The 27,649-nt window shown below is 38.4% G+C and overlaps 8 protein-coding genes across 8 annotated transcripts; 6 read left to right on the top strand and 2 right to left on the bottom strand.

The window, feature by feature from the left end:
• Positions 1 to 1,254: 1,254 nt before the first annotated feature.
• LOC142991423 (olfactory receptor 10J4-like) lies at positions 1,255 to 2,181 on the bottom strand. The gene has a single exon (XM_076141559.1). It carries the CDS (start codon positions 2,179 to 2,181, stop codon positions 1,255 to 1,257), a length of 927 nt encoding a protein of 308 aa, XP_075997674.1.
• Positions 2,182 to 3,880: 1,699 nt separating this feature from the next.
• Positions 3,881 to 5,364, bottom strand: LOC142992422 (olfactory receptor 52K1-like). Its single transcript, XM_076142854.1, has 6 exons — positions 5,351 to 5,364; positions 4,888 to 5,056; positions 4,588 to 4,713; positions 4,331 to 4,437; positions 4,202 to 4,217; positions 3,881 to 3,922 (listed from the first exon to the last, which is right to left on the bottom strand). The coding sequence occupies exons 1-6, from the start codon at positions 5,362 to 5,364 to the stop codon at positions 3,881 to 3,883; spliced, it is 474 nt and encodes a 157-aa protein (XP_075998969.1).
• Positions 5,365 to 10,683: 5,319 nt separating this feature from the next.
• Positions 10,684 to 11,610, top strand: LOC142992413 (olfactory receptor 10A3-like). Its single transcript, XM_076142841.1, has one exon. It carries the CDS (start codon positions 10,684 to 10,686, stop codon positions 11,608 to 11,610), a length of 927 nt encoding a protein of 308 aa, XP_075998956.1.
• Positions 11,611 to 14,564: 2,954 nt separating this feature from the next.
• Positions 14,565 to 15,491, top strand: LOC142992405 (olfactory receptor 5F1-like). The gene has a single exon (XM_076142830.1). It carries the CDS (start codon positions 14,565 to 14,567, stop codon positions 15,489 to 15,491), a length of 927 nt encoding a protein of 308 aa, XP_075998945.1.
• A 1,661-nt stretch (positions 15,492 to 17,152) lies between these two features.
• LOC142992398 (olfactory receptor 11A1-like) lies at positions 17,153 to 18,079 on the top strand. Its single transcript, XM_076142817.1, has one exon. The coding sequence runs from the start codon at positions 17,153 to 17,155 to the stop codon at positions 18,077 to 18,079; it is 927 nt and encodes a 308-aa protein (XP_075998932.1).
• Positions 18,080 to 19,885: 1,806 nt separating this feature from the next.
• On the top strand, positions 19,886 to 20,812 carry LOC142992392 (olfactory receptor 52D1-like). Its single transcript, XM_076142805.1, has one exon. It carries the CDS (start codon positions 19,886 to 19,888, stop codon positions 20,810 to 20,812), a length of 927 nt encoding a protein of 308 aa, XP_075998920.1.
• A 3,383-nt stretch (positions 20,813 to 24,195) lies between these two features.
• Positions 24,196 to 25,143, top strand: LOC142992384 (olfactory receptor 6E1-like). The gene has a single exon (XM_076142792.1). The coding sequence runs from the start codon at positions 24,196 to 24,198 to the stop codon at positions 25,141 to 25,143; it is 948 nt and encodes a 315-aa protein (XP_075998907.1).
• A 1,250-nt stretch (positions 25,144 to 26,393) lies between these two features.
• LOC142992375 (olfactory receptor 11A1-like) lies at positions 26,394 to 27,344 on the top strand. Its single transcript, XM_076142780.1, has one exon. It carries the CDS (start codon positions 26,394 to 26,396, stop codon positions 27,342 to 27,344), a length of 951 nt encoding a protein of 316 aa, XP_075998895.1.
• Positions 27,345 to 27,649: the final 305 nt, after the last annotated feature.

Genomic DNA, 27,649 nt, shown 5'->3' with positions numbered 1-27,649 from the left:
TGAATGCACGTGAATTACAGATGGTATGGGAACTACAGGGAATTCCCAGAGTTACAGGGAATGTGAAGGGAAATTGTGACACTGATATGTGGACAGACAGAAAATGTGAAATATGGAAGGTAAGTAGTGCTGTTCAAGTTAACTATCCCGTTAACTTGCACAGCAGTGGAACGTTTTCAAATTAAGTCAACAGACTAAGCGCAGAAAGTGCAAGAAATATGATCAGCTGCCTTATTATTATTATTATATTATATTATGCCTTATACATTATATTTGATTTGATGAATGTTTACGTTGAGATTTACAATAACTATTTTAACTGCTACTGTGCAAAGGGAATACTGCTGTTAAAAAGCACCTTATTTGTTTAAAGAAAATCATGTAATTAATCGCGATTAAAGTTTTAAATCGTTGCCCAGTACTAAAAATAAGTATATATATATAGTAAATATTGTTTTGTTTTCTATGAGATTAATATGATGTGAATTCATTAGTGTGAGCTTGAGCTTTAAGAGGTTTTTGATACAAAATGTGAGTGTTGGATATCAACATTTTACAAATGTTCACACTACTTTGTCAAAAAGGTTGGAGATCCCTGCTCTACAATAAAACACTCATATGACTTATAACAAAGTCATCAAGCTTATTGCTATACCATGGTGGTATGCCTCTCTTTCAGATATATTTGTCATATCTTTCGGTGTGCATTTACAGTTCTGTGGGAAATTTATTAACAAGTGTACAGTGGCAACTACCCAATTGTCAAACTGGCATGCTCAGACACCATAGTGATTAACATCTATGGACTTATTTACACTTTTATCACAATAATTGGTCCACTTAGTCTAATCCAATACACTAACATGAAGATTCTTAAAGTGAAATCTACCAAAACAAACCACAGACAAGAATAAACAGTAGAAGTGACCTCAGTTCTGAACAAACCCTTCCTTTATTAGAAGCATTTATTAAAGCAGAGTGTGCCATCGATCCACATTGGAGTAATTCAAGTACCTGACATTGCCAAGTTCAAACCTGAAGAAAAAAGGTTTCTTCCCCCCAAAAAGGAAAAAATTATTTGACAGAGAATCACATTTTGATTTTATAAACTTAATCTAGAGCAAAACAGAGCAAAAGAAATTGATAAAACAAACTAAAGAATAAAAAAAGGTAGATGAGTACAGTGCATGGCACTCTGAAGTACAGTAGTACAGTAAAATCTTTTTTTTTGATTTGTCTGCAACTGCATATGACCTACATTTCACATGAAATCAGGCTTTTACATATGTTTCGTATTTTGGACAGATTGAGTCCATACATTACTGGATTGAAGAGTGGCTGACATGTAAGAAAGTACAAGGACAGGAAAATGCGTACAATATTTGGCATGGTGTTCATATTAAATCTGCTCTGTAATACTTCAAAGCAAACCCCAAAAGAAAAGTTGAGCAGGGAAGCAAGGTGAGGTGAGCAGGTGCTGACTGCTTTTTGTCTGGTCTGTTTGGAACCAGAAAAACACACTTTAAGAATCTTTGTGTAAGTGTAAAAGATTAAACTCACGGGACAAAAGACTGTACAGGAAGCAGCTATATATTCATAGACATTATTTACTGTAGTGTCAGAGCATGCCAGTTTGATGATGGAGTGGTTGTCACAGTACACTTTGTTAATATTAATCCCACAAAGCTGTAAGGAGTTACTCAAAGATACTGTTACCACAACCGTAAAAAAAGGGGGTAACCATATTAAGGCAATGAGCATGGCTATCTTGTTAGATGTCATAAGTGTGTTATATTGCAGAGGACAACAGATAGCAAGGTATCTGTCATAAGACATGATGGCTAAATTGGTAAATTCTACGCTTCCATAATGGTACACAGAGAAAACCTGCAGGAAACAAAGTGGAGCAGAAACGGTGTGAATGTCAGAGAGGATCTGAACCAGCATGAGAGGAAACAAACCCGTGCTACCATACAGCTCATTTACAAACAGGCTGCACAGAAACAGGTACATGGGTTCATGTAAGCTTCTGTTCATACAGATTATTATAACCAACAATAAATTGGCACAAATAGTTAGAGTATATAAGAACACAACAATCGTGAAAAATAAATATTTTAGATGCCCAGTGTCAAAGTAGGCACCAAATGTGAAGTATGACAACTGTGTTGAGTTTAACATGATTTTTCATTTGGTTCATGTAACGATAACACTGTTCATGGAAATATGTATTTATACGAAAAATTGTTACATTTTGTTTTCGATTATTGTAAGCTAATCAGGCATAAACTTTCAACTATGTTTGAAAAAAAAAGCTAAAGCATCTAGCACAAAGATTTATTGAGTCTAATAGCAATAAACAGATTATTAATCAAAAATACATTTGTACCAACCATCTTACCACTTCTCTTTAAGCAAATATAGTGATCAAATGTCTTATAGAACATCTTTGAGACATTGTATGACAAACACTGGATGTGCTGTGGTGCTCTAGTCATCCCAAGTATCTCCTAACTGAGTGAAAGCTCTTCTGCTTCATATAACCTTTTCAAATGGAGGATGTCCACTGAAGCAGCCTGATGTCATCATTAAAACCCTCTTTGGGAATAGACCATTGGAGAGGAACAACTTTTAGTGACGTTTTATTGTGCTTCAAAAGTTCAACCTCTAGATCAGGGGTGTCAAACTCAAATACTCAGTGGGCCAAAATAAAAAACTGCAGCTTAAGGGGCAGGACCGCGTCATCACAGACATGTACGCTGCGGTGAGGGCTCTTCAAACTAAGTTGTACCTGTGGGAGACTCGGATGCTGCAAGGAAGCTCGGGCCATTTTCCGTGCCGCCAAACCATGAAAGGGCAGCCCCTACCTGTGTGTTGCCAAGTGCACAGTTTGCTGAAAAACTCTACGTACTCAGCACCGAGTTTACGCGGCGATTTGCCGACTTTGAAGCCCAGAAATGTAGGTTTGGAGTGCTTAGTAATCCGTTTGCATTTGACGTGGAATGCGCATCAACCAACCTCCAAATGGAGCTGATTGAACTCCAGTGTAGTGACACGCTCAAGTCAAAGTATGACTCTGTTTCCTCGTTTCATCCCAGACACAATTCCCCAACTCCGTCCCCAAGCTGCTCAAATGTCTGGCCTGACCTAGAATAGTTGAATTGTTGGATTTTCATTGAGGGAAATTATTATTTTATTTGGGTTGTTCTGTTGTTCTGTCAAAAAAAGGTTTCCATTGAAAATGAACTTGAAAGGTTACAGATAGAGAGAGGCATAATAATTATTTTCTTTTAATTATTAAGATAAAAATCAGAAACCAATGCCACTGATGTATCTCTTATTTGAAAATCTATTTCTCATGTGTTTGTAATATTCAACTGCGCTTGTTCCAAACTTAAGAATGTTTCCATATGAAAAAGTTAATCATTATATATCTGGAGAGAAGGGAAAACATACACAATTGTAGTCCATTTTTCAAGAGATATGGAGTCTGGCCCACGACTGAGTCCCAGTTTTTTATGGGGGGTGGGGGAGTGGGGTTGCGGGTAGTGGTCTTCATGTCTATCTCGCGGGCTGGATAACCAGATGGGCTCGTGGACTAATTAAGTGAAGTTGGATAATTTCCCAAGGCACACCTGACAATCTCTCACGGCACACTAGTGTGCCGCGGCACACCGGTTGAAAAACACTGGGTTACATGATAACAACGATAGAAAGATAATCACAAACAATTACACACTGGTTGAGTAGTACCTTTTAGGTTGGTATTGGCTTCCAATGGCTGTCATTGTGTAAGGTTAGTAAGGGTACACAGATCTGAATAAGGTTATGCTGGTGGGTTCATCCTGGTTGGCTGAACTAAGGTACTGGCTTTAAACCTTTATGGCCTGTCTGAGGGCTGCAGCAGTGGTCCAGGAGAGGACTGGGGTCACAATGATTACCAAGGTGTATAAACTCACACTTTATGTATGATGACAGGATTTGATGACTTTATTGACAATGTTTTGAAATTCACAATACTACCACTACTACTTTTAGGGTTTAATTGAGTTTGTCCTTGAATGTTCAAAATCAAAATGTGTGTTTCTAAGTTGAACAGGGTTGGTCACTAACTGTAAATATGAGACCTGTCATTGTAATTTCTAATTGTGTAATTTGATTGTGTCAGATTTTTCTCTAAAACTCGAAAACAAACAACTACTTTTTTTATGTCAGCCCTTCCTCCAACTACCACAATGTTATTAAAATGGAGGACACTTATTGACTGTAAGCATTACTACTCTACATTCTACCCAAGAACCAACTTTTACATGTGATACGTATCTTCGACATATTCAGGCCATACACTAAAGGGTTGAAGAGTGGTGGAGAGGTAAGAAAGTATAGCGATAAGAAGATCCGCAATATAATGGGTATACCGCTCATATTAAACCTGCTCTGTAAAACTTCAAAGAAACACCCAAAAGAGAAGTTGATGAGGGAAGCGAGGTGAGGTGAGCAGGTGCTGACCGCTTTTTGTCTCGTATGTTTGGAACCAGAAAAACAGATTTTAAGAATCTTAACGTAGGAGAAAAGGTTTAAAATTACGAGACCAAAGACGATGGTAAACATGTAAATCATTCCATAAATGTTGTTTACACTAGTGTCATAACATGCCAGTCTGACCACAGGGAAATTGTCACAGTACACTTTGTCAATAATGTTCCCACAAAGCTGTAAACGAGCACTTAGTGAGATCATGACACAAACTGATAGAAATGGGTATAACCATGCTAAAGCAATAAGCTTGGCAACTTTGTTTGGTGTCATATATGTGCTATAATGTAGAGGATGACAGATAGCAAGGTATCTATCATAAGACATGATCGCTAAAGTCAAAAACTCCACATTGCCATAAGAGTACACCCAGAAAATCTGCAGGAAGCAAAATGAAGTAGAAACAGTGTGAACGTCAGAGAGGATCTGAACCAGCAGGAGAGGAAACAAACCTATGCTCCCATACAGCTCATTTACAAACAGGCTGCACAGAAACAGGTACATGGGTTCATGTAAGCTTCTGTTTATACAGATTACAAAAATCAGCGAGAAATTAACCAAAACAATTAAAATATATAAACACAAAATTATGATGAAAAATAAGTATTTAAAATCCCCTACGTCTAAGTAGGCACCAAGTATGAAATATGAAAACTGAGTTGAGTTTTTCATGACCACTGACGATGCTTGATATCTATATAAAAGAGTTAAATATGCAACATTATGTAGACTGATTGTCAAAATTTCATACATCAAATATTCATATATCAAATATCAGCTTCGTAAAAATTGTCAGGAAAAGAATCAAGCACACATAAAGTCAACCATTGTGAGGTTAATCATGAAAAATTACTTGAAACATATCATTCCCTTATTCAAAACCATTAAAATTCTTAAGATAATTGCAAGAAAACAACTTATGATAGTATCTGAAGCATTCATCTGCTGAGATGCTGTAGAGCGCCTGTGAATCCCTGTTGGATCCCTGAGCTAAACGCCTGCTTCTGCTTCTTAACCCTTTAGACCTAGGTAGCCCATAGCAACAGTCTGACATCACTATCAAAACTGCCAATGACAGATAAGGACTCCTAAAAAATCCTGGATCTGGAAGTTCAGTATCTACATAGATAGCAGATACAGTATATTAACTATTCTTTTTTAGTTTTTTGATAACTTCTTAATATGACGTTTCAAAGAATCCTTTGACAAGAATGACATGTCTCAAAGTCAAGAATCCAGGAACTAGTTCAATAAAGGACTTCTCCGGGTTTTTTGTGAAAATAAAATTATTTTCAAAAGGCGGTTCACTATTAGGAAGTTATTAATTAGTACATTTTCAGATCCAGTGCATCTGCTCCAATGATGTTTGGTTGGTAATCCTCAATCACTTAATTCTGCTCCTCCTGCCAAAGCTGCATCTCGAAATAACCAGTGTCGGACCATGAAAACAAATGACAAACTGCACCATTGTGCTTCACATGGATCTCTTGTAAACATGTAAGATTATCTCCTCTTCTAACTCCTCTGTGTACATGTTCCGTCACTGTGCAAGCAACAGTTGCTCTCTCTCCATGTTATGTATTTTTTGTTAACTAATCAGTTAAGTTAGGGTTGACTAGTGATTCCCTAACATAACATCACAATGCTGTGGAAAGTGGTCTCCGTTTTCCTAATTTTTGGGGCTCTTCTCCTCAACCGCGTTGCCGTCTTCGCCCAGCATTACGGCTTAATAAGTCTTTGTGTACATGCGCAGTCAGCTGGTTTCTCTTTGGCCAAGCATGCTGGCACGGGAAAGGTCCGAAATCCCCAAGGAGTTGAGAAGGAAGTACAGGGGATGTAAGGCTATGAGAGAAGAAACGGAGATACAAACCGTATCTCCTTTCGATCACCACGGGGAACGTGAGATCGCTAGCTAACAAGACGGACGAGCTAGCGGTCTTGGTGAGGACTCAGCGGGTGTATCGTGAGAGCAGTGTTTTGTGTTTCACGGCGACATGGCTCCACGGGACATCCCGAACTCCAACGTGAATGTCGATGGCTTCCTAACTGTTCGGGCAGACAGGATTCACCAAGAGAGTGGCAAGAGAAAAGGTGGGGGACTTGCTTTTTTTATTAACAACAAATATAGACATTGATGATCTCACGGACTGTGTAACAGAGTACATCAACTTCTGTGTGGACAGTATTGTTCCCACAGAGACTGTATGCTGCTTCCTCAACAACAAATCTTGGGTGACCAGAGACATCATGGCCCTCTTGAATGAGAAGAAGAGAAACTTCCGTGTCAGTGATAGAGAGGAGATGAAGCGTGTCCAGAGGCTGCTGAAGGAGAACAATCTGAGGGAGGTGTGGAGCGGCATGAGGACCATGACTGGCTACAAGCTGACCAGTAGCCAGACAGCAGGAGGGGACCAGGACTGGGCCAACGGGTTAAACCTGTTCTTCGATAGATTTGACGATGAGTGGCCCACTGTCCACTTCTCCAGCTCTTCAGCCATCGACCCCCCTCAACCCTCCAGCCACGCTGACTCCCCTCACCACCATTCCCCCACAACAACACCACACCTGCTATCCTCCCCCCACCAATACCAGCACCACTCAGCCACCACCTCCCCCCACCAGTATCAGCACCACACAGCCTCTCCCCACCCCCATGCCTCACAACACCTCTGCCCCCACCACCACACACTGCACACCTATCTTCACAGCAGAGCAGGTCAGGAAAGAGCTGTGCACACTCTGCCCAGGTAAGGCTGCAGGTCCAAATGGTGTCAGCCCAAGGGTCCTGAAAGCACGCCCTGTCCAGCTGTGTGGAGTCCTGCAGTACATCTTCAACCTGAGCATCAGTTTGGAGAAGGTCCCGGTGCTGTGGAAGACATCCTGCCTGGTTCCAGTCCCGCAGAAGTAACGTCCCAGCACCCTCAATGACTATAGAAGTGGCGCTGACATCCCACCTAAAGAAGTCCTTGGAGAGACTGGTCCTGTCACTCCTTCGGCCCCTGGTCAAACCGCCACTGGACCCTCTGCAGTTTGCGTATCAGCCGAAACTGGGAGTAGAGGAGGCTGTCATCTTCCTGCTTCACCATGCCTTTTCCGATCTGGACAGACCTGGCAGTACTGTACTGTGAGAGTCATGTTCTTTGACTTCTCCAGTACATTCAACATCGTCTGGCTATCTGACTGGTCGGCCACAGTTTGTCAGACTGCAGGGATGTGTGTCTGACACTTTGGTGTGCAATACTGGGGCCCCACAGGGTACGGTCCTATTATCATTCCTATTCACCCTGTACACCAGTCCTGCCACCTGCAGAAGTTCTCAGATGACTCTGCAATAGTGGACTGTATCACCGAGGGGAAGGATGAGGAGTACAGGGGTGTCGTGGACTCCTTCGTCGAGTGGTGTGAGCTGAATCACCTGCAGCTCAACACTGACTAAAGTAAGGAGCTGGTGGTGTACCTCCGAAAGAAGAAGTCAACCCCCACACCTGTGTCCATCAATGGGGTGACTGTGGACTCAGTGCGGGTATACAAATACCTGGGAGTCCATCTGGACGACAAACTGGACTGATCTAAGAACACTGAGGCAGTGTACAAGAAGGGACAGAGTTGAATCTACTTCCTGAGGAGGCTACGGTCCTTCAATGTATGCAACACCATGCTAATGATGTTCTACCAGTCTGTGGTAGACAGTGCCATCTTCTTTGCTGTGGTGTGCTGGGGCAGTAGGGCGAGGTCAGCAGACGCCAACAGGATCAATAGAATGTCAGGAAGGTTGGATCGGTCCTGGGGGTTGAACTTGATTTGTTGGATCTGGTGTCGGAGAGAAAGGTGCTGCGCAAGCTACGTAGCATCCACCAAGTGCTGGCCTCATACAAAAGCACCTTTAGTAACGGACAGGGTGCACGCTTCAAAATTTGTAAAACCATAAATAAAACTGGGCATTTACACTTTGACATGGAGTTATGACATTCTCTCAACCCTAACATTGCTATAATATGGAATAAGATTTCAATCTTACTGTCATTTTGACACCTGAATAGCTTCAAAATGGAGGATTTTGAGCACAAATGCATTGTTTAAGGAGCTATACGACTCCTGTTGAAGGTTATAGACGTAAAAGTATAAGAATTCATGTTTGTTTACTGACAAATTACTTGTATTTTGATTTAGAATGATAACTCTGGAGATTCAACTCCCGAAATCCCATGGTAGTGGTGTCTACAACAATTGTGAACTTGCTGTGTTTCTGTGATGAGTTTATAGAAAATTATTAGCATGAAAACAAGCAGAAAATACAGGCGAGCTTCCTCATTACAGCAGAATTGTAATCATGATCAAGGAACTAATAAATACATATTGGTTCATTAGTACCTTTTGGTCAGGTCTTTGAGCAGTCATCATTACTACATAGCCTAATTCTGAAATAACTCATATGGCGGAAATGCATGTAATTTTTTGTTTCTGTAAAGATGCTTCTTTTATTTTCTGTTAAGCACATTGAATGACCTCTGTGTTTGATAATGTGCATTACAAATAAATTTCCCTTGCTTTTTGTTCTGTTTTATTGTTGTTAGTTCCTGCTTTATTCTTCATTATTCCTGATGAAGGGCAAAAGGCACATATAGAGGAAGTGCACACAACCCACTCTTTGTGTCTCTCTTTTTCTCTCTGTCACAATTGCTCGGTATGGAAATAATAGTATATGAGAGCAGTGGACAGCACATTTTTGTTTTGTAAACACTTGTTGAGAATCATTGTGAGATTAGTCATGATAAATTACCTGAAACATATCATTCCCATATTCAAAGCCATTATAATACCTAAGATCGGTGTAAGAAAACAGTTTGTGATAGTATCTGAATTGAGGCATTCATCTGCCGTGATGCTGTAGTCCGACATTGAATCCCTGTTAACTGAGCTTATCTGCTGCTTCTACTTCTTAAAACCTTTTGTTTCAGAGGTTGCCCATAGTAACAGTATGACATCACTATCAAAGCTGCCAATGACAGATTTTTATAGCCAGTGGCCATTTGTGAGGTAATGGCATTTTAGGTGAAGAGGAGAACTTTTGCATGTCATCACTGTGAAGCAAGTTTGTAAGGCAATATTTAATACTTTAATACTACCAAAATGGTAGGTTTGTTCACAGATCCTGAAACTAAAACTTCAGATCCTTGCTATGATTCAAAACATTTTTGATTACTTTTTAACACATTCCAAAGAATCATTTGACACCAATGACATATCAAGAATCCAGGGAGTAGTTCAATAAAGTAAAATAAAATTGTGAAAATATAAGTATTTTATTAAGAAGGCGGCTCTCATTTAGTTCATTAACAATTTGGAGTAACCAACATATAATCTGCATGTCTTTGGACTATGGAAGGAAGCCAGAGTACCCGGAGAGAACCCATGCAGACACGGGGAGATCATGCAAACTTCACACAGAAAGGCCCTGGTCTCGTACCCATTACATTCACAAGTTTAAATAAATAATTTCAAGGCCATGTAAGTCTCTTGAAGTTCGAGTTTAAATGGTAGGAAATGGTACCAGCCTCTCAAGAGGGACAGCCACCTTGGAAGATGAACCCATGTACCTTGGCCACAGGTGACATAGATTAGACTTCAATTAGCCTTTAATAATGAGGTCAGAAGGTCAGAGTGCTGTTGTAGGCATCCTCTGTCTGAAAAGATTAAAAGATGCAGGACAGAATTTCAGCTCAGTTAGGAGGGACTCACAGTCAGACTACAGCACCACAGCAGAAGAATGGTTTACACAATATCCCAAACGTTTTTTTTACTTAAATTACTAAACTAAGCTTTATAATTACTTCAAAAAAAGGCATGGTAAGTTTGGGGTATTTGGTGAAGTTCTTTCTTTTTTTTTCCAAATGATTTAAAATACTGCAGCAAGAGTGAATACTGTTACCATGAGCATTAGCTGAACATTGGTTCAAAATAGGATAATGATAAGCTTGCAGTCCGTAATCAAGCATCACTAAAATGTGATATTGTATATGATCAATTACTTTTATGACTTCTATTTATAAACCCTTTCTAAACAAGATACACTGTTTTAATATCACGTAATTAATCCTCACTCAGGTGGTATAGATGAAAATTTGCCGCAGCAGAACTAAAAGGAGGATGATGAGAAACTTTACACAGTTTCAGTATTTTACACTTGGTGCCTACTTTGACACTGGGCATTTCAAATATCTACTGTTTATGATTATTTTGTGCTTGTACATTTTAATAGTTTGTGCCAATATATTGTTGACTGTGGTCATTTGCATGAACAGAAGCTTACATGAACCTATGTATCTGTTTCTATGCAACCTGTTTGTAAATGGACTATATGGTAGTGCAGGTTTGTTTCCATTCCTGCTGCTTCAGATCCTCTCTGATGTCCATAATGTTTCAATCTCCTTTTGTTTCCTGCAGATTTTCAATTTGTACTCTTATGCAAATGTCGAATTTAGTAATTTAGCAGCCATGTCCTACGACAGGTATATTGCTATCTGTCATCCTCTACAATATAATACACATATGACTTGTAACAAAGTCGCCAAGCTTATTGTTATGACATGGTTATATGCTTCTATTTCAGTTTTAATCATCCTATCTTTAAGTGTGCGTTTACAGCTCTGTGGGAACATCCTTAACACAGTGTACTGTGGCAACTACAGAATTGTCAAACTGGCCTGCTCTGACACCACAGTTGTTAACATCTATGGACTTATTCACACTTGCATTACAATCTTTGGTCCTCTTAGTCTAATCTTATACAGTTACATGAGGATTCTTAAAGTGTGTTCTTCTGGTTCCAAACAGACCAGACAAAAAGCTGTGAGTACCTGTACCCCTCACCTTGCTTCTCTGCTGAACTTTTTTTTGGGCTGTTTCTTTAATGTGTTACAGGGCAGATTTAATATGAACAGTGTACACGGTAGGGTACACATATTTCTGTCCTTATATTTCTTTTTATGTCAGCCACTTCTCAACCCTCTACTGTATGGACTGAATATGTCCCAAATTCATATGAAATGTAAAAGTCTCTTGGGTAGAAAATAGACCACTGATGTTAACAGTCCTATAATAAATTTGTTTCACTTTCGTGTCTATTTTAATGCTATATGCTTTATCTGTACAACGTGTCCATTAATCAATTGTTGACGTGGGTAATAGTTGGTGTGTGCTGAGTAACATTAACATGTTCTTTGATTCACCAGAAACAACTGGACTAAGTTCTAATGGTTAATTCGACTTTTAAACTAAACCTTCAGAACCTGCAGAAGTGATATTTCCCTCTTATACACATGGCAAATGTTTGGTGTGACCTAACAAACTCTTCAAAGTCAACATTAAAGAAGAAAGGCCGCTGATATATTATACTGTATTTGGTCCAACTGTGGTCCAAAACTGATGATTTTCGTATTTGCTAATTTGACACATTGATCAATTAATGTGTACACAGCATACACAGAAAGAAGGGTACAACAGCTGTAGCATAAGAAATCTAAAACTTAAGTTATTTTTTCTCTGGATTCAATTCCTTTAAAGTTAAATCCAATGTTATGACATAATTTTGATGTGTAATCAAAGGATATCGTAAAAATGTGTAATCTAATAAAGTAAGATTGTCACTGTTAATAAAGTGCTTCACAACAGATTTACATTAAATATAAATGAAAAATTATGATACATGAAAAAAACTATCAAAAGGTTGCCATTATGGCCAATAAGAAAACCTGCCTGGAGCTACAAAACATATTTGAGCCTTATAATGAAGGCAACACTGCCTATTAAATCTAAATTAGGCTATCAACATTCGTCATCATTGTAAATGAGCATTCAATAAAATGTTGAACCCCATGAGACGATTCTGCAGTGGGCTACACATGATTATTTGGTGATTTAACTCTGCATTTCCATTACAATAATACCATGTTTTGCATTTATGAAATTGTAGAACTACAATAAAGAAAACTTCAATTACATATATTTTTTGGTTGGGGGATGTTATTACCAACAACTGAACAATTGTGAAGTGGAGAAGTGCTGCGCCATTTGGCCCACCAGAACTCATATACCTAAACATCTGCGCTGTCTGCTCAATATCATTTACATCCTCATCACAGATAATTGGGTATACTGGAGCTGAATTGATGCCTTTCATTTGCAGACTGGTGATGCCAGTTTCATAGCCCTGTCTGTGACCGTCTTTGCAGGGAGAGGCATATCTCAATAAAGCTCCACCAACCCTCCTGATCGGATCTGATCATGTTGATCTGATAGTTCCAATCAGTGCATTGTGTCAACCGGTGCATCTGTGTCCCCCTTTGGATCCAGAGGACAAGACTAACACAAGGTCTAGCGAAAGACCTGCAGCAACAGTACAAACACTTCCTTTCAAGAGTGACAGGTTATTGACAAAAGCCTGACAGGCCAAGTACACAGTGGACCTGCTTGAGGCCGAGACCACCCGTGTCGAGGTCAATGAAGTGAATCGATATGCTACCCCCACTCCTGTGTGCCCAAACCATGCCCCTGCTGCAAGTTCCAAGAGAAGATGTAATGAGGAACCTATTGAAAACCCAGAGAAGATTAACTCAAATCCCACAATGTGCATCTACCCATCGAGAGGAGATCAAGAAATTGGAGCTTGGTGGATACCTTGGTCAACTCTTGTAAAGTTGACACATCCAAAAAGTTGTGGTTCCTGCGCCACCATGTGATTAGGGACAATGGAAAGGATCAGATTGTCTTTAACTGCAGCTTCCAGCTTGGTAAACAGAGTCAAAACAACTACTTCCTCCCCAGCCCAGCCTTAGGACCCTCACTCCTTGGAGTCCTAACACGCTTCAGATAGCATCGTATTGCCATAAGTGGAGACATCAAAGGGATGTTCCACCAGGTTCACTTCTTGGACAAAGATAAACCCTTGTTGAGGTTCCTTTGGAGGGACCCGAAGGCAGACAAACCACCATCAGTGTACAGCCCTACTGTACTGTGTACTGCCCTTCGGCACGAATGTGCGACAACTGCTTGCCGAGTCTGCCCAGAGAGGAAGAAGCAAGTAGTCTAAGTGACCTAGTTAAGAGCCCTCCTAGCCACAGGCGGTTTCAAGATCTGTCAGTAGGCCAGTAACTGCCCAGAGTTGATCCACAACCTGCCCAAGGAGGCAAGTCTGACAGCCGTGAAAGATAGGTTTCACAAGCCCATGGGAAAGCCCAAGACAGTACATTAGGCCTCAGTTGGCAGTTCGTGGGGGACATGCTACTAATTTCCTCCTCTTTGGGAGTAGGCTCCTTCGTCCCCCCTGTCCACAAATTCACAAATGCTGTTCCTCAATATGGGACCAATGCCAAAGAGACATGTGTTTAAATAAATCATTTCAAGCACATGTAATCTCTTAGTTTCCATGGTAGAACTTCAGATACCATCAGCACCAGCCTCTCAAGAGGGACAACCACCTTGGCGGATGAACCCATATACCTCAGCCACAGGTGACATGGATTAGACTTCAATTAGCCCTTTAATAATGAGGTCAGAGGGATGTGGGCATCCTCTGACTGACAAGATTAAAAGAAGCAGGAAAAGCGTTTCAGCTCAGTTAAGAGGGACTCACAGTCAGACTACAGCACCATGGCAGAAGAATGATTTAGACAACATCCCAAACGGTTTTAAAATTACTAAAGCTTTATAATCACTTCAAATAAGGACATGGTAAGTTTCAGGTATTTGAAGTTCTCTCTTTTTCTCGTAATGTGTTCTGATACTGCAGCAAGAGTGAATACTGTTAACATGTGCATTATCTGAACATTGGCTCAAAATGGAATTCTGACATGCTTGATGTCCATAATCATGCTCTAATGTTCTAGAATGTGTTTTTGTATATGACTTATAGTTTTTATGACTCCAATCTATAATACCTTTGCTCATAAGCCACACTGTTTTAATATCATGTAATCATCCTCACTCAGGTGGTATAGATGAAAATTTGCAGCAGCAGGACTAAAAGGAGGATGATGAGAAACTTTACACAGTTTCAGTATTTTACACTTGGTGCCTACTTTGACACTGGGCATTTCAAATATCTACTGTTTATGATTATTTTGTGCTTGTACATTTTAATTGTTTGTGCCAATATATTGTTGACTGTGGTCATTTGCATGAACAGAAGCTTACATGAACCTATGTATTTGTTTCTATGCAACCTGTTTGTAAATGAACTATATGGTAGTGTAGGTTTGTTTCCATTCCTGCTGGTTCAGATCCTCTCTGATGTCCATAATGTTTCAATCTCCTTTTGTTTCCTGCAGATTTTCAATTTGTACTCATATGCAAATGTAGAATTTTGTAATTTAGCAGCCATGTCCTACGACAGGTACATTGCTATCTGTCATCCTCTACAATATAATACACATATGACTTGTAACAAAGTCGCCAAGCTTATTGTTATAACATGGTTGTATGCTTCTATTTCAGTTTTATTCATCATATCTTTAAGTGTGCGTTTACAGCTCTGTGGGAACATTCTTCACACAGTGTACTGTGGCAACTACAGCATTGTCAAACTGGCCTGCTCTGACACCACAGTTAATAACATCTATGGACTTATTTACACTTTCATTACAATTTTTGGTCCTCTTAGTCTAATCTTATACACTTACATGAAGATTCTTAAAGTGTGTTTTTCTGGTTCCAAACAGACCAGACAGAAAGCTCTAAGTACCTGCACCCCTCACCTTGCTTCCCTGCTGAACTTTTTTTTAGGGTGTTTATTTAATGTGTTACAGAGCAGATTTAATATGAACAGTATACACAGCATGGTACACATATTTCTGTCCTTATATTTCTTTATATGTCAGCCACTCCTCAACCCTCTACTGTATGGACTGAATATGTCCCAAATTCGTATGAAATGTAAATGTCTCCTGGGTAGAAAATAGGCCACTGATGTTAACAGTCCTATAATAAATCTGTTTCACTTGTGTCTATTTTAATGCTATGTGATTTATCTGTACAACATGTCTATTACTTACTTGTTGACGTGGGTAATAGTTGGTGTTTGCTGAGTAACGTTAACAAGTATTTTGATCCACTAGAAACAACTGGACCAAGTTCAAATGGTGAATTTGATTTTTAAACTAAAACTCCAGAACCTGCAGAAGTGATATTTCCCTCTTATACACATGACAAATGTTTGGTGTGACTCAAACAAACTCTTCAAAGTCAACATTAAAGACGAAACGGTCCCTAATATATTATAATGTATTTGGTCCAACTGTGGTCCAAAAGTGCAGATTTTCGTATTTGCTAATTTGACCCTGATCAATTGATGTGGACACAGCATACACAGAAAGAAGGGTACAACAGCTGTAGCAGATGAAATCTATTGAATTGAATTAAATTAGATTTTATAATTTTACCTAAAACTGTTTTTGTCCAGATTCAATTTCTTTCTTAAGTTAAATCCAATGGTATGACATAAAATGTGTCTAATCAAATGATATCAGAAAAATTAGTTATCTCTAATAAAGTAAGATTGTTACTGTAAATCAGTGGTTCCCAAAGTGGGGGGCGCGCCCCCTAGGGGTGACGCAGAGCTACTGCAGGGGCGGGGGGGCGGCGTGGGATCGGAAGAGGAGCGATATGAATAAGTACTGTGACACGAATGGGGGGGCGCGAAAAATTTCTGATCTATATAAGGGGGGCACGTAAGAAAAAGTTTGGGAACCTCTGCTGTAAATAAAGTGCTTCACAGAAGACTTTCATTGAATAAATTAAAATTATGATACATGAATATCTTCTAGTTAATGTTACAGCCCAAGATAGTACACTAGGCCTCAGTTGGCAGTTCGTGGGGGACTTCCTCTTTGGGAGAAGGCTCCTTGTCCCCCCTGTCCACAAATTCACAAATGCTGTTCCTCAATATGGCACCAATGCCAAAGAGACATGTGTTTAAATAAATCATTTCACGCACATGTTATTCTCTGAGTTTCCATGGTAGAACTTCAGATACCATCAGCACCAGCCTCTCAAGAGGAACAACCGCCTTGGCGGATAAACCCATATACCTCAGCCACAGGTGACATAGATTAGACTTCAATTAGCCCTTTAATAATGAGGTCAGAGGGATGTGGGCATCCTCTGACTGACAAGATTAAAAGAAGCAGGAAAAGAGTTTCAGCTCAGTTGAAAGGGACTCAAAGTCAGACTACAGCACCATAGCAGAAAAATGATTTAGACAACATCCCAAACGGTTTTAAAATTACTAAAGCTTTATAATCACTTCAAATAAGGACATGGTAAGTTTCAGGTATTTGTTGAAGTTCTTTCTTTTTCTCGTAATGTGTTCCGATTCTGCAGCAAGAGTGAATAATGTTAACATGTGCATTATCTGAACATTGGCTCAAAATGCAATTCTGACATGCTTGATGTCCATAATTATGCCTTAATGTTCTAAAATGGGTTATTGTAAATGATGTACAGTTTTTATCACTCCAATTTGTAATACCTTTCCTCATAAGCCACACTGTTTTAATATCATGTAATCATCCTCACTCAGGTGGTATAGATGAAAATTTGCAGCACCAGGACTAAAAGGAGGATGATGAGAAACTTTACACAGGTTCAGGATTTTACACTTGGTGCCTACTTTGACACTGGGCATTTCAAATATCTACTGTTTATGATTATTTTGTGCTTGTACATTTTAATTATTTGTGCCAATGTATTGTTGATTGTGGTCATTTGCATGAACAGAAGCTTACATGAACCTATGTACCTGTTTCCGTGCAACCTGTTTGTAAATGAACTATATGGTAGTGCAGGTTTGTTTCCATTCCTGCTGCTTCAGATCCTCTCTGATGTCCATAATGTTTCAATCTCCTTTTGTTTCCTGCAGATTTTCCATTTGTACTCTTATGCTAATGTAGAATTTTGTAATTTAGCAGCCATGTCCTACGACAGGTATACTGCTATCTGTCATCCTCTACAATATAACACACACATGACTTATAACAGAGTCGCCAAGCTTATTGCTATAACATGGTTATATGCTTCTGTTTCAGTTTTATTCATCATATCTTTAAGTGTGCGTTTACAGCTCTGTGGGAACATCATTAACAAAGTGTACTGTGGCAACTATGCTATTGTCAAACTGGCCTGCTCTGACACCACAGTTAATAATATTTATGGACTTATTTACACTTGTATCACAATCTTTGGTCCTCTAAGTCTAATCTTATACACTTACATGAGGATTCTTAAAGTGTGTTTTTCCGGATCCAAGCAGACCAGACAGAAAGCTCTAAGTACCTGCACCCCTCACCTTGCTTCCCTGCTGAACTTTTTTTTAGGGTGTTTGTTTAATGTGTTACAGAGCAGATTTAATATGAACAGTGTACACAGTATGGTACAAATATTTCTGTCCTTATATTTCTTTATATGTCAGCCACTCTTCAACCCTCTACTGTATGGACTGAATATGTCCCAAATTCGTATGAAATGTAAAAGTCTCCTGGGTAGAAAATAGGCCACTGATTAACAGTTGTATAATAAATTTGTTTCACTCACCAGACAATCTTGTGTCAATTGTATGCTGTATGCTATATCTGTATAATGTCTCTATCAATTAAGTGTTGTCGTGGGTATTTGCTTATGTGTGCCAATCAACATGGATACAGATAGATAGATGGTGGTTGACTGTGCTCCAAAACTACTGATTTTTGTATTTGCTAATTAGGCACATTGATCAATTGATTTGGACACAGCCTATACAGTAAGCAGGGTAAAACAGCTGTGCCGTATGAAACTTATCTAAATTTAAGTTGACATTTTTCTTAGTTTCTTTCCAATGATATGACAAAAAAATTGCCTGATTCAAGGTAATTATAAAAATTAGATATTTAATAAAGTAAGATTTTTACTTTGAGAAATGAAGTGCTTCACAACACATTTTGATTGAATAAATGAAAGTGAGGGTTTAATATCTGACACACAAATATATTTTAGTAAATGTGACAACATGCTAACATACACATAAATGGAAACAATGATCAAACACACTAACATCTAAAAAGTGATATAATACAATTGTAATTATATAACAGTAGGCTTTTTGGTGGGACTTCCTGTTAGGCACTACACAAACTAAAAATGGCAACTAAAAAGTTTGAAGACTTATTTTACATTGGGGTCCTGTGTGATTGGCTAGTAATCAGAAAGGAAAAGTGAGCATAGTGACATAATTAGAATATCTAACATTGAATAAAATAATGGAATATTGTTCAGATAAGTTTCCCCAATTTTAACTTATCTAACCACCCAAGCATATACAGTAAGTGGCTATTACATGGATGGATGGATGAAGAAAAAAAGGGAATGACTTTTTAAAATGTTTCAATAAGACAATCCACAAAAAAGCCAAGCATTTTATAATTTCTTGGAGATATCTATATTGCAACTTGAATTTCTTTTGAAACCTTGTGTAAAGCCTTATGTTATGTTGTATGCACATAATGAAATTTACAAATTTGCCGAAAATACTTTCAAAATATCATGGGCCATCCCTACGTAGGGTTCTATGAATCAACAAAAGCAACATTGAGGTCCACAGGGATTTTGTTATTCACATCAACCCGTATGCAAGTATACTAATCTCTATTTCTGTGGCGACGCCCCAGGCTGCTCATAGATAGCTCGGCAGCAGCAGTTGCTTTCTGAGGGGGGTCAGTCTGGAAACATGCTTCACTGAAAAGTCTTGCTATAAACTGGTCAACAGCAGACGTTATAACAGAAAATGTAAAATACGGAAAGCTATTTAGCTTTTGGGCTAGCTTATCAAGCCAAAACCATCAACACCAGCCTCTCAAGAGGGACAATCACGTTGGTAGATAGATATACTTCATAATGAGGTCAGAGTGCTGTCGTGGGCATCCTCTGTCTAAAAATATTAAAACAAGCCGGGTAGAGTTTCAGCTCAGTTCAGAGGGACTCACAGTAGGACCACAGCACCACGGCAGACAAATCATTTACATAATATCCCTGACGGTTTTGTAATGACTAAAATAATCTTTATGAGTAAGGTCATGGTAAGTTTGGGGTATTTGTTGAAGCTTTTTTTTCCTAATGTGTGCCGATACTGCAGCAAGAGTGAATACTGTTAACATGTGTATTTGCTGAACTATTATTAGTATTGTAAATGATGTATTGTTGTTATTGTTGTTATGACTCTAATTTATAATACCTTTCCATATAAGCCACACTGTTTTAATATCATGTAATCATCCTCACTCAGGTGGTATAGATGAGCATTTGCAGCAGCAGGACTAAAAGGAGGATGATGAGAAACTTTACACAGGTTCAGTATTTTACACTTGGTGCCTACTTTGACACTGGGCATTTCAAATATCTACTGTTTATGATTATTTTGTGTTTGTATATTTTAATTGTTTGTGCCAATGTATTGTTGATTGTGGTCATTTGCATGAACAGGAGCTTACATGAACCTATGTACCTGTTTCCGTGCAACCTGTTTGTAAATGAACTATATGGTAGTGCAGGTTTGTTTCCATTCCTGCTGGTTCAGATCCTCTCTAATGTCCATAATGTTTCAATCTCCTTTTGTTTCCTGCAGATTTTCAATTTGTACTCTTATGCAAATGTAGAATTTTGTAATTTAGCAGCCATGTCCTACGACAGGTATACTGCTATCTGTCATCCTCTACAATATAACACACACATGACTTATAACAAAGTCGCCAAGCTTATTGCTATAACATGGTTATATGCTTCTGTTTCAGTTTTATTCATCATATCTTTAAGTGTGCGTTTACAGCTCTGTGGGAACATCATTAACCATGTGTGTTGTAGCAACTATGCCATTGTCAAACTGGCCTGCTCTGACACCACAGTTAATAATATTTATGGACTTATTTACACTTGTATCACAATCTTTGGTCCTCTAAGTCTAATCTTATACACTTACATGAGGATTCTTAAAGTGTGTTTTTCTGGTTCCAAACAGATCAGACAAAAAGCTCTAAGTACCTGTACCCCTCACCTTGCTTCCCTGCTGAACTTTTTTTTGGGCTGTTTCTTTAATGTGTTACAGGGCAGATTTAATATGAACAGTGTACACAGTAGGGTACACATATTTCTGTCCTTATATTTCTTTATGTGTCAGCCACTCCTCAACCCTCTACTGTATGGACTGAATATGTCCCAAATTCGTATGAAATGTAAAAGTCTCTTGGGTAGAAAATAGGCCACTGATGCTTCTCCAACAACTTGTGTCAATAGTAATATAATGTAATTAAATGTTAATGTGGATAATTGTTAATGTGTGCTGAGTAACATGATTATGTTGCTGGATTCACTTAACACAGTGAGACTAAGTTCTAATGGTGAATTACATTTTTTAAATAAACCTTAAAAACAAAGTCTCTTACAGCATCCAGAACGAAGGAGAAGTGATATTTCCCTGTTACACACATGATAAATGTGTGTCAGCCATGTCAAAAGAAAGAATGTTTGAACAAATTACAGTGTTTTACAAGTTCTACATTAAAATTCACAATAGGCTTTTATCATATGCCTCTCTGTAATGCACTGTGTTCTGTTCGGGCTCTAATATCTTGCCCCATTTTAAACAGCAACAAGTGTTCAATCAAAAGAGCTGAATCTATTGGTAGGGGCCAGGCTCATTTCTGCCAAACACCTTTTCAAATTTGCAGAATCCGGAGAAGGCCTTTATCAAACTAGTTCCTGGCTTTTCGACTTAGAATCATGTAATTGGTTTTAAACTATTCTTTGGGATGTCTTGTGAAATGATTATCAAAAATGGTTTTGAATTGTGACTTTATATGTTAGCCATGTCATAAATCATATCTGACCTGTTCTGAAATGACACTTCATCGTGATGTAATGAGTGTTCCCCCCAGATCTAGCCATACACATAAAAATGAGGTATGTCATAGGGGGGCGCTATAATGAAAGCAAATGCGTTTTGGTCCATTACTTCCTTTGCTAATGTTGCACGATCTTTAACATGGTATATTGATGTTCCTTGCATAGTGCTGCACCAATTGATATATACCATGTCCTTCTCAGCATTATTTTTTGAAAAGTATGAATTAAACGGCTCAGGAGCCTACATCACTACTATTGTTACGCCATACCGGAAAAGTGGAATCCAAATATGAGGGAGGAAGCAGATGATTGTTACCAGCTTCCATCAAGCTCAATGAGGAAAACCAACTCAATTAAATGTTTTATGAAAGGGTGTATCACAGTAATAGGATTGAAAGCTAGGTATAGGGCTGCACCTAACAATTATTTTTTTAACGATTAATCTACAGATTTTTACGATTAGTCGACTAATCTAAAGCTTATATTTATAACGCAATATAGCAATTATTTACGTTGACGCGTCACCCCACCCCTAGTTCCGTAAGAAGAGACCACCACTGAACTTACATCTTTGATGCAATGATTTATGGACCCTTGGAGACCTCACACCCCAAATGAAGGAGTAAATCATTTTTTGTCTCAGGATTGGAATTCAGGGTTTAGGTAAGAATAAGGGAATTGATTGAAACAAAGAGAAAAACCTAGATGAAACATTATTTTTAACAGCAATAATCTAACCTATTAAAGAGAGAGGCATCTTGTTCCATTTCTGAAAATCAGATTTCACTTTCATTATGATCGAGGTTAGGTTAGCAGATAAAAGCTTTGAGGATGTGCGCAGGTACTTAATGGAGTGATGTGGACGAGTGAGGTTGAAAGGCAAGTCAGCTTGCTGAAATTGCAAGCCTAAATAAATGGAGGTTTCCAGAGTAGACAGAATAATTGGAAGAAAACATGCAGGGTCAGTCACATAGAGCAAGAACTTGTCTGTGTACAATGATGATCGATATGCAACAGCATTACTAATAACACCTGTTAAACCGCCAGCAGGTGGGACAGTACTGCCTCAAACCAGACAACCAGATCAATAACGCAATTGACCCACTCTCGCCACTCTCGGGGGGCGGCAGTAGCTCAGTCCATAGGGATTCAGCTTGGGAACCGGACGGTCGCCGGTTCGAGTCCCGTATGGACCAAGTAAGCAGACTGGTAGCTGGTGAGTTGCCAGTTTGCCTCCAGAGCACTACCGGGGTGCACGTGAGCAAGGCACCAAACCCCCAACTGCTCCATGGGCGCCGTATAATGGCTGCCCTGCACCCCTCTGTAATGCATGTGTTTGTGTGTGTGTGATACGAGGTGGTGCAAGATACATTTCAATTGCATGCGATTTGCCTTGAATTGCATGCAAAATGATGAGTAATAAAGTATCTTAAAATCTTAATCTTAAAATCTGGAAACAAGGCTTTCAAAATGAGAAAAACAAACACATGGCACAAGTCAAGCTTCTAGCTGCCATGGTTCTGTTGAGAACCTGTAAAGAACCACCTCTTTTTACTACACACACACACCAACCATAAAAGTGTCTGAACGTGAAATTTCACAACAGCAACCTAGTTAGCAACCTAGCTGAGCAGGCTAAGTAGTATTTAGGGTGAAACAATCCCACAGAAGTTGCCCAAGCACAACAACAACAACAACAACGGCAGCCTTCCTGAAAAATATTATCTATCTTTCTATCTACCTATATTCACCACAAAAAACCACAGTGCAGTAAAACATTTAACATTTCTATCTGGCTCAAAAGTGGTGCCAATTTAGACGGACGCATTAGGAGCAAAAATTAGTGAAAATGTGTTAACAAAGAGTTATAAGCATAAAAAACAAGCCAAAAATACAGACAAGCTCTAAAATGACTCCTTTAAGGCGTGGAGGACTTTAGTATGATAGCCAGTGGTTAGATAGGCAAAGAGAAATGCCAATAAAGGACCCACATTCTACTGAAAAGTATTCAGAGAGAGTACTGCTTGTTTAAACACTAGCTTGATGTGTGTATGATAATCTCACTCAACTGATAAATGTATGGCAAACAAAAAAAATTGGCTTTCGAAATTAACTTTGACACTGCAAAGAAATAAGTCCCATTAAACTCTGTCATATGCCGTCATCTAATGACGATTACAATATCAGGTTAATTATCGATAATATAATTTGAGTTTTGAGTATTAACAAATAATTGATGTCCCTTAACAAAACCGTTTTTCTTATTGTTTTCTCTGAAATATTTTTTCTAAACTGCAAACCGGCATTCAAAGTCTTTACCAACATTAAAAGTTGGTATTAATATGCAGGGGCTTTGATTATGATGTCACACTACTGTGGGTGTTGTGTGTTTGAAACGCTTAAAAGAAGCTGAATAGAAGTTTGAGCTGAGTTAAGGAGTGACTCACATGATGACTACAGCAGCACCACAGCATATGAATGATAGAATTCTCACTCTGTCACAAACTGTTCTCTCTTGCTAACCTATGCATTCTTATGATTTCAATAAGGAAATGGTGAGTTTTGGCTATTTGCCACAAATGTTTTCATGATGATGAATGTCTGAAAACAGATTGATGTGTGTACCTGATGCTTAAGCTGCACTTTGTCACAAACTACTATCAATTCGATTGGTAAACTTGTAAAAAACTATTGTTTTGCTTGTTCCTACACAATGTAAATGATTTGCTCTGCCAAAAAATGATTGCTGGAAACGCCACACAATTTTCACATTTCACACTTTCTGGCTACTTGGACACTGGTAATTTGAAATACCTATTTTTCACAATCGTTTTATCTTTATATGTTGTAATTGTTTTTTCCAATTTATTGCTCATTGTGTTAATCTGTATGAACAGAAGCTTACATGAACCCATGTACCTGTTTCTGTGCAGCCTGTTTGTGAATGAGCTGTATGGTAGCACGGGTTTGTTTCCTCACCTGCTGGCTCAGATCCTCTCTGACATTCATACAATTTCTACTACACTTTGTTTCCTGCAGATTTTCTCTTTGTTCTCATATGGAAATGTACAATATTTCACCATCGCCATCATGTCTTATGACAGGTATCTTGCCATCTGTCATCCTTTGCAATATAACACACGTATGACATTGAGCAAAGTTACCATGCTTATTGTTCTAACATGGTTATATCCTTCTATTGCAGTTTGTGTCATGATATCACTGAGTGCTCCTTTACAGCTGTGTGGAAACATTATTAACAAAGTTTATTGTGATAATTACTCCGTAGTTAAACTGGCATGTTCTGACACTTCAGTCAATAACATCTACGGGCTGATCTACACTTTTATCACAATTATGGGTCTTTTAATTTTAATCTGTTACACTTACATAAAGATTCTGAAAATCTGTTCTTCTGGTTCCAAGCAGACCAGACAAAAAGCTCTCAGCACCTGCGCGCCTCACCTCGCTTCCCTTCTCAACTTCTCTTTTGGGTGTATCTTTGAAATAGTACAGAGCAGATTTAACATGAACAGTGTGCCAAGTATTTTACGCATTTTTCTGTCAACTTATTTCCTTACATGCCAACCGCTCTTTAACCCTTTAGTGTATGGATTGAATATATCAAAACTCCGTGACGTGTGTAAAAGTCTGCTCTTCAGGAAACTGTTATCTATTGTCACCTGATGCATTGCTGAAACAATAAAGGAGATGCTTTTACTGTGAAACAAAAGTTTTTCAAATTTATTAACACTAAAGTTTCTCTGCTGTCAATAAATGGGACTGAAATAAACTGTTCAGAAATAGTTTATTTACAGTATGTTCACTTTCTCATATAACGTTAAACAGACAGAGATTACTGAAGTAAAGAGTATATTTTAAATACAAATAACACAATAAGTTACATCACTTATAATTAGGAGTAAAGTTAAGTCATAATAATTTGTTTTCCTGAAGAGTTTCAGAATCAGTTCTAGTATTTCCAGTACAAGTACTGACACATATTTGAGTATTCTAGTATTCATTTGTTATTTTAGTGCTCAGAATTTACTATGGAGATTTCTATATTTAATTCTTTGAGGACAACATAGATTGAGCTACAAAGGACATATAGAAGTATGTAGTACGTAATAATTATTGTGTAATTTATCCTAAGGCAGTTCTTCAAGAATCTTAGCCGAGATGACGTTTCCAAAGTTAAATGCTTTATATTCTGTGTATACTGTGATGGATGTCACTTTGTGCCAACTGACAGAAAAACTTCCAAATTTAGAGGGCAAATTTAAAAAACACAAAAACATTTAGGTGCAAAAACTTCTTTCTATAATAATTGATGTTATTGATAGAGCATATCTGACCACATCTTGGATTACATTCTGTGATAGGTCCGGGCATGTGAGCAATAGCTGCACAAGGTTTTGTGATGATGTAATACACGGGGGGACAAACTTACAGCATTCAGCAACTGTAAATTTACAAATAGTTACGCATTTAAAGAGGACTCTCTGAATGGTTTACATTCACGTTATGATTAGATAAATATATGTTCAGACTTAAGCAGTGATACACTCGACAAACATGTAAGCAAAAAAACATTTAACTGGAAGAAATCAGAAAGAGCCTTGGGAGCTCAATGACGGCATTCTATGTCTGAGAAGTTTAAAAGAGGCAAGGGCAGAAGTCTCAGCCCAGTTGTCAGGGACTAGGTAAGACAACAACACCAAAGCAGAGGAATGACATAATTCACATTATGTCACAAACTCTTTTCTCATGTCTAACCTGATGGAAAGTTTGTGATATTTGTGAGGGTTTTCAGAGGAATAATCTCTTGACCTGAAAGCAAATTGAATTGTTTGAACAGGAAAACCTGTACGAAGACAAAATAACTAATACAGGGTTCGTTCTTTGTATTGTTAAGAGTTTGTGTTGCTTGAAAAATGAGGACCACTGGAAACGCTACACAATTGTCCTATTTCATACTTAGTGCCTACTTTGACACAGGACGTTTGAAGTACTTGTATTTACTGGTTATTATGTCTTTATATGTTGTAATTGTTTGCCTCAATGTATTGTTGATTGTGTTAATCTGTACGAACAGAAGCTTACATGAACCTATGTACCTGTTTCTGTGCAGCCTGTTTGTAAATGAACTGTATGGCAGTGCAAGTTTGTTTCCATTCCTCCTGGTTCAGATCCTCTCTGACGTTCACACTGTTTCTACTTCACTTTGTTTCCTGCAGATCTTCTGTTTATATTCCTACACATGTGTGGAATTTTTAACCTTATCTGTCATGTCTTATGACAGGTACCTTGCTATCTGTCATCCTTTGCAATATAACACCCACATGACATCTAACAAAGTTGCTGTGTTTATTACCCTTACATGGTTATACTCATCTGTGATATGTGTTCTTCCAATATCTTTAAGTGCTCCGTTACAGCTCTGTGGGAACATAATTGACAAGGTGTACTGTGACAATTACTTTATAGTCAAACTGGCATGTTCTGTCCCCACAGTAAACAACATCTATGGACTGGTTGCTACTTCTCTCACAGTCTTCGGCCCTGTAACTCTTATTTTCTATACCTACACAAAGATTTTTAAAGTGTGTTTTTCTGGTTCCAAACAGACCAGACAAAAAGCTTTCAGTACCTGCTCACCTCACCTGGCTTCCCTCATCAACTTTTCCTTTGCATGTTTCTTTGAAATATTACAAAGCAGATTTAATATGAAGAGTGTGCCCATTTTAATACGCATTTTTCTGTCGTTATATTTTCTTACAGGCACACCACTTTTCAACCCTGTAGTGTACGGACTGAATGTGTCCAAAATCTACATTGCATGCCGAATTGTTTTTGCTAAATTCTGTTTCAGTAGTAAAATGTAGGTGACTAATATTTATAGTTTTTCTAACCTATATGATTATTGTCTTTGATTGTATCTGAGGAAAGGTTGTTGTAATCAGATATAGTAATGCTTTAATAAGGAAGATCTGTGAAATTTGAAGATGGGCATCAATCAAATTTAATTTGGAGAATTAATGAATGACCTTCACTCATACTGAACTGTTTTGCTTCTGTATGTGTACATTTGTGATAACAACTCCATCTTCAGTGGTAGTAAAGTAGTTATATTCACACTGCTGCCTCAGACTGGAACGAGGTGCAAACATTTGATAAGCCATTTGTAATC

This window comes from Genypterus blacodes, unplaced genomic scaffold (assembly GCF_046128005.1).
Source record: "Genypterus blacodes isolate CSIRO-AG114 ecotype Tasmania unplaced genomic scaffold, CSIRO-AGI_Gbla_v1 ptg000003l_1, whole genome shotgun sequence".
Taxonomy (NCBI): Eukaryota; Metazoa; Chordata; class Actinopteri; order Ophidiiformes; family Ophidiidae; genus Genypterus; species Genypterus blacodes.
Note: the sequence above shows the minus strand (reverse complement) of the source record. Positions and strands in the feature narration are given on the sequence as shown.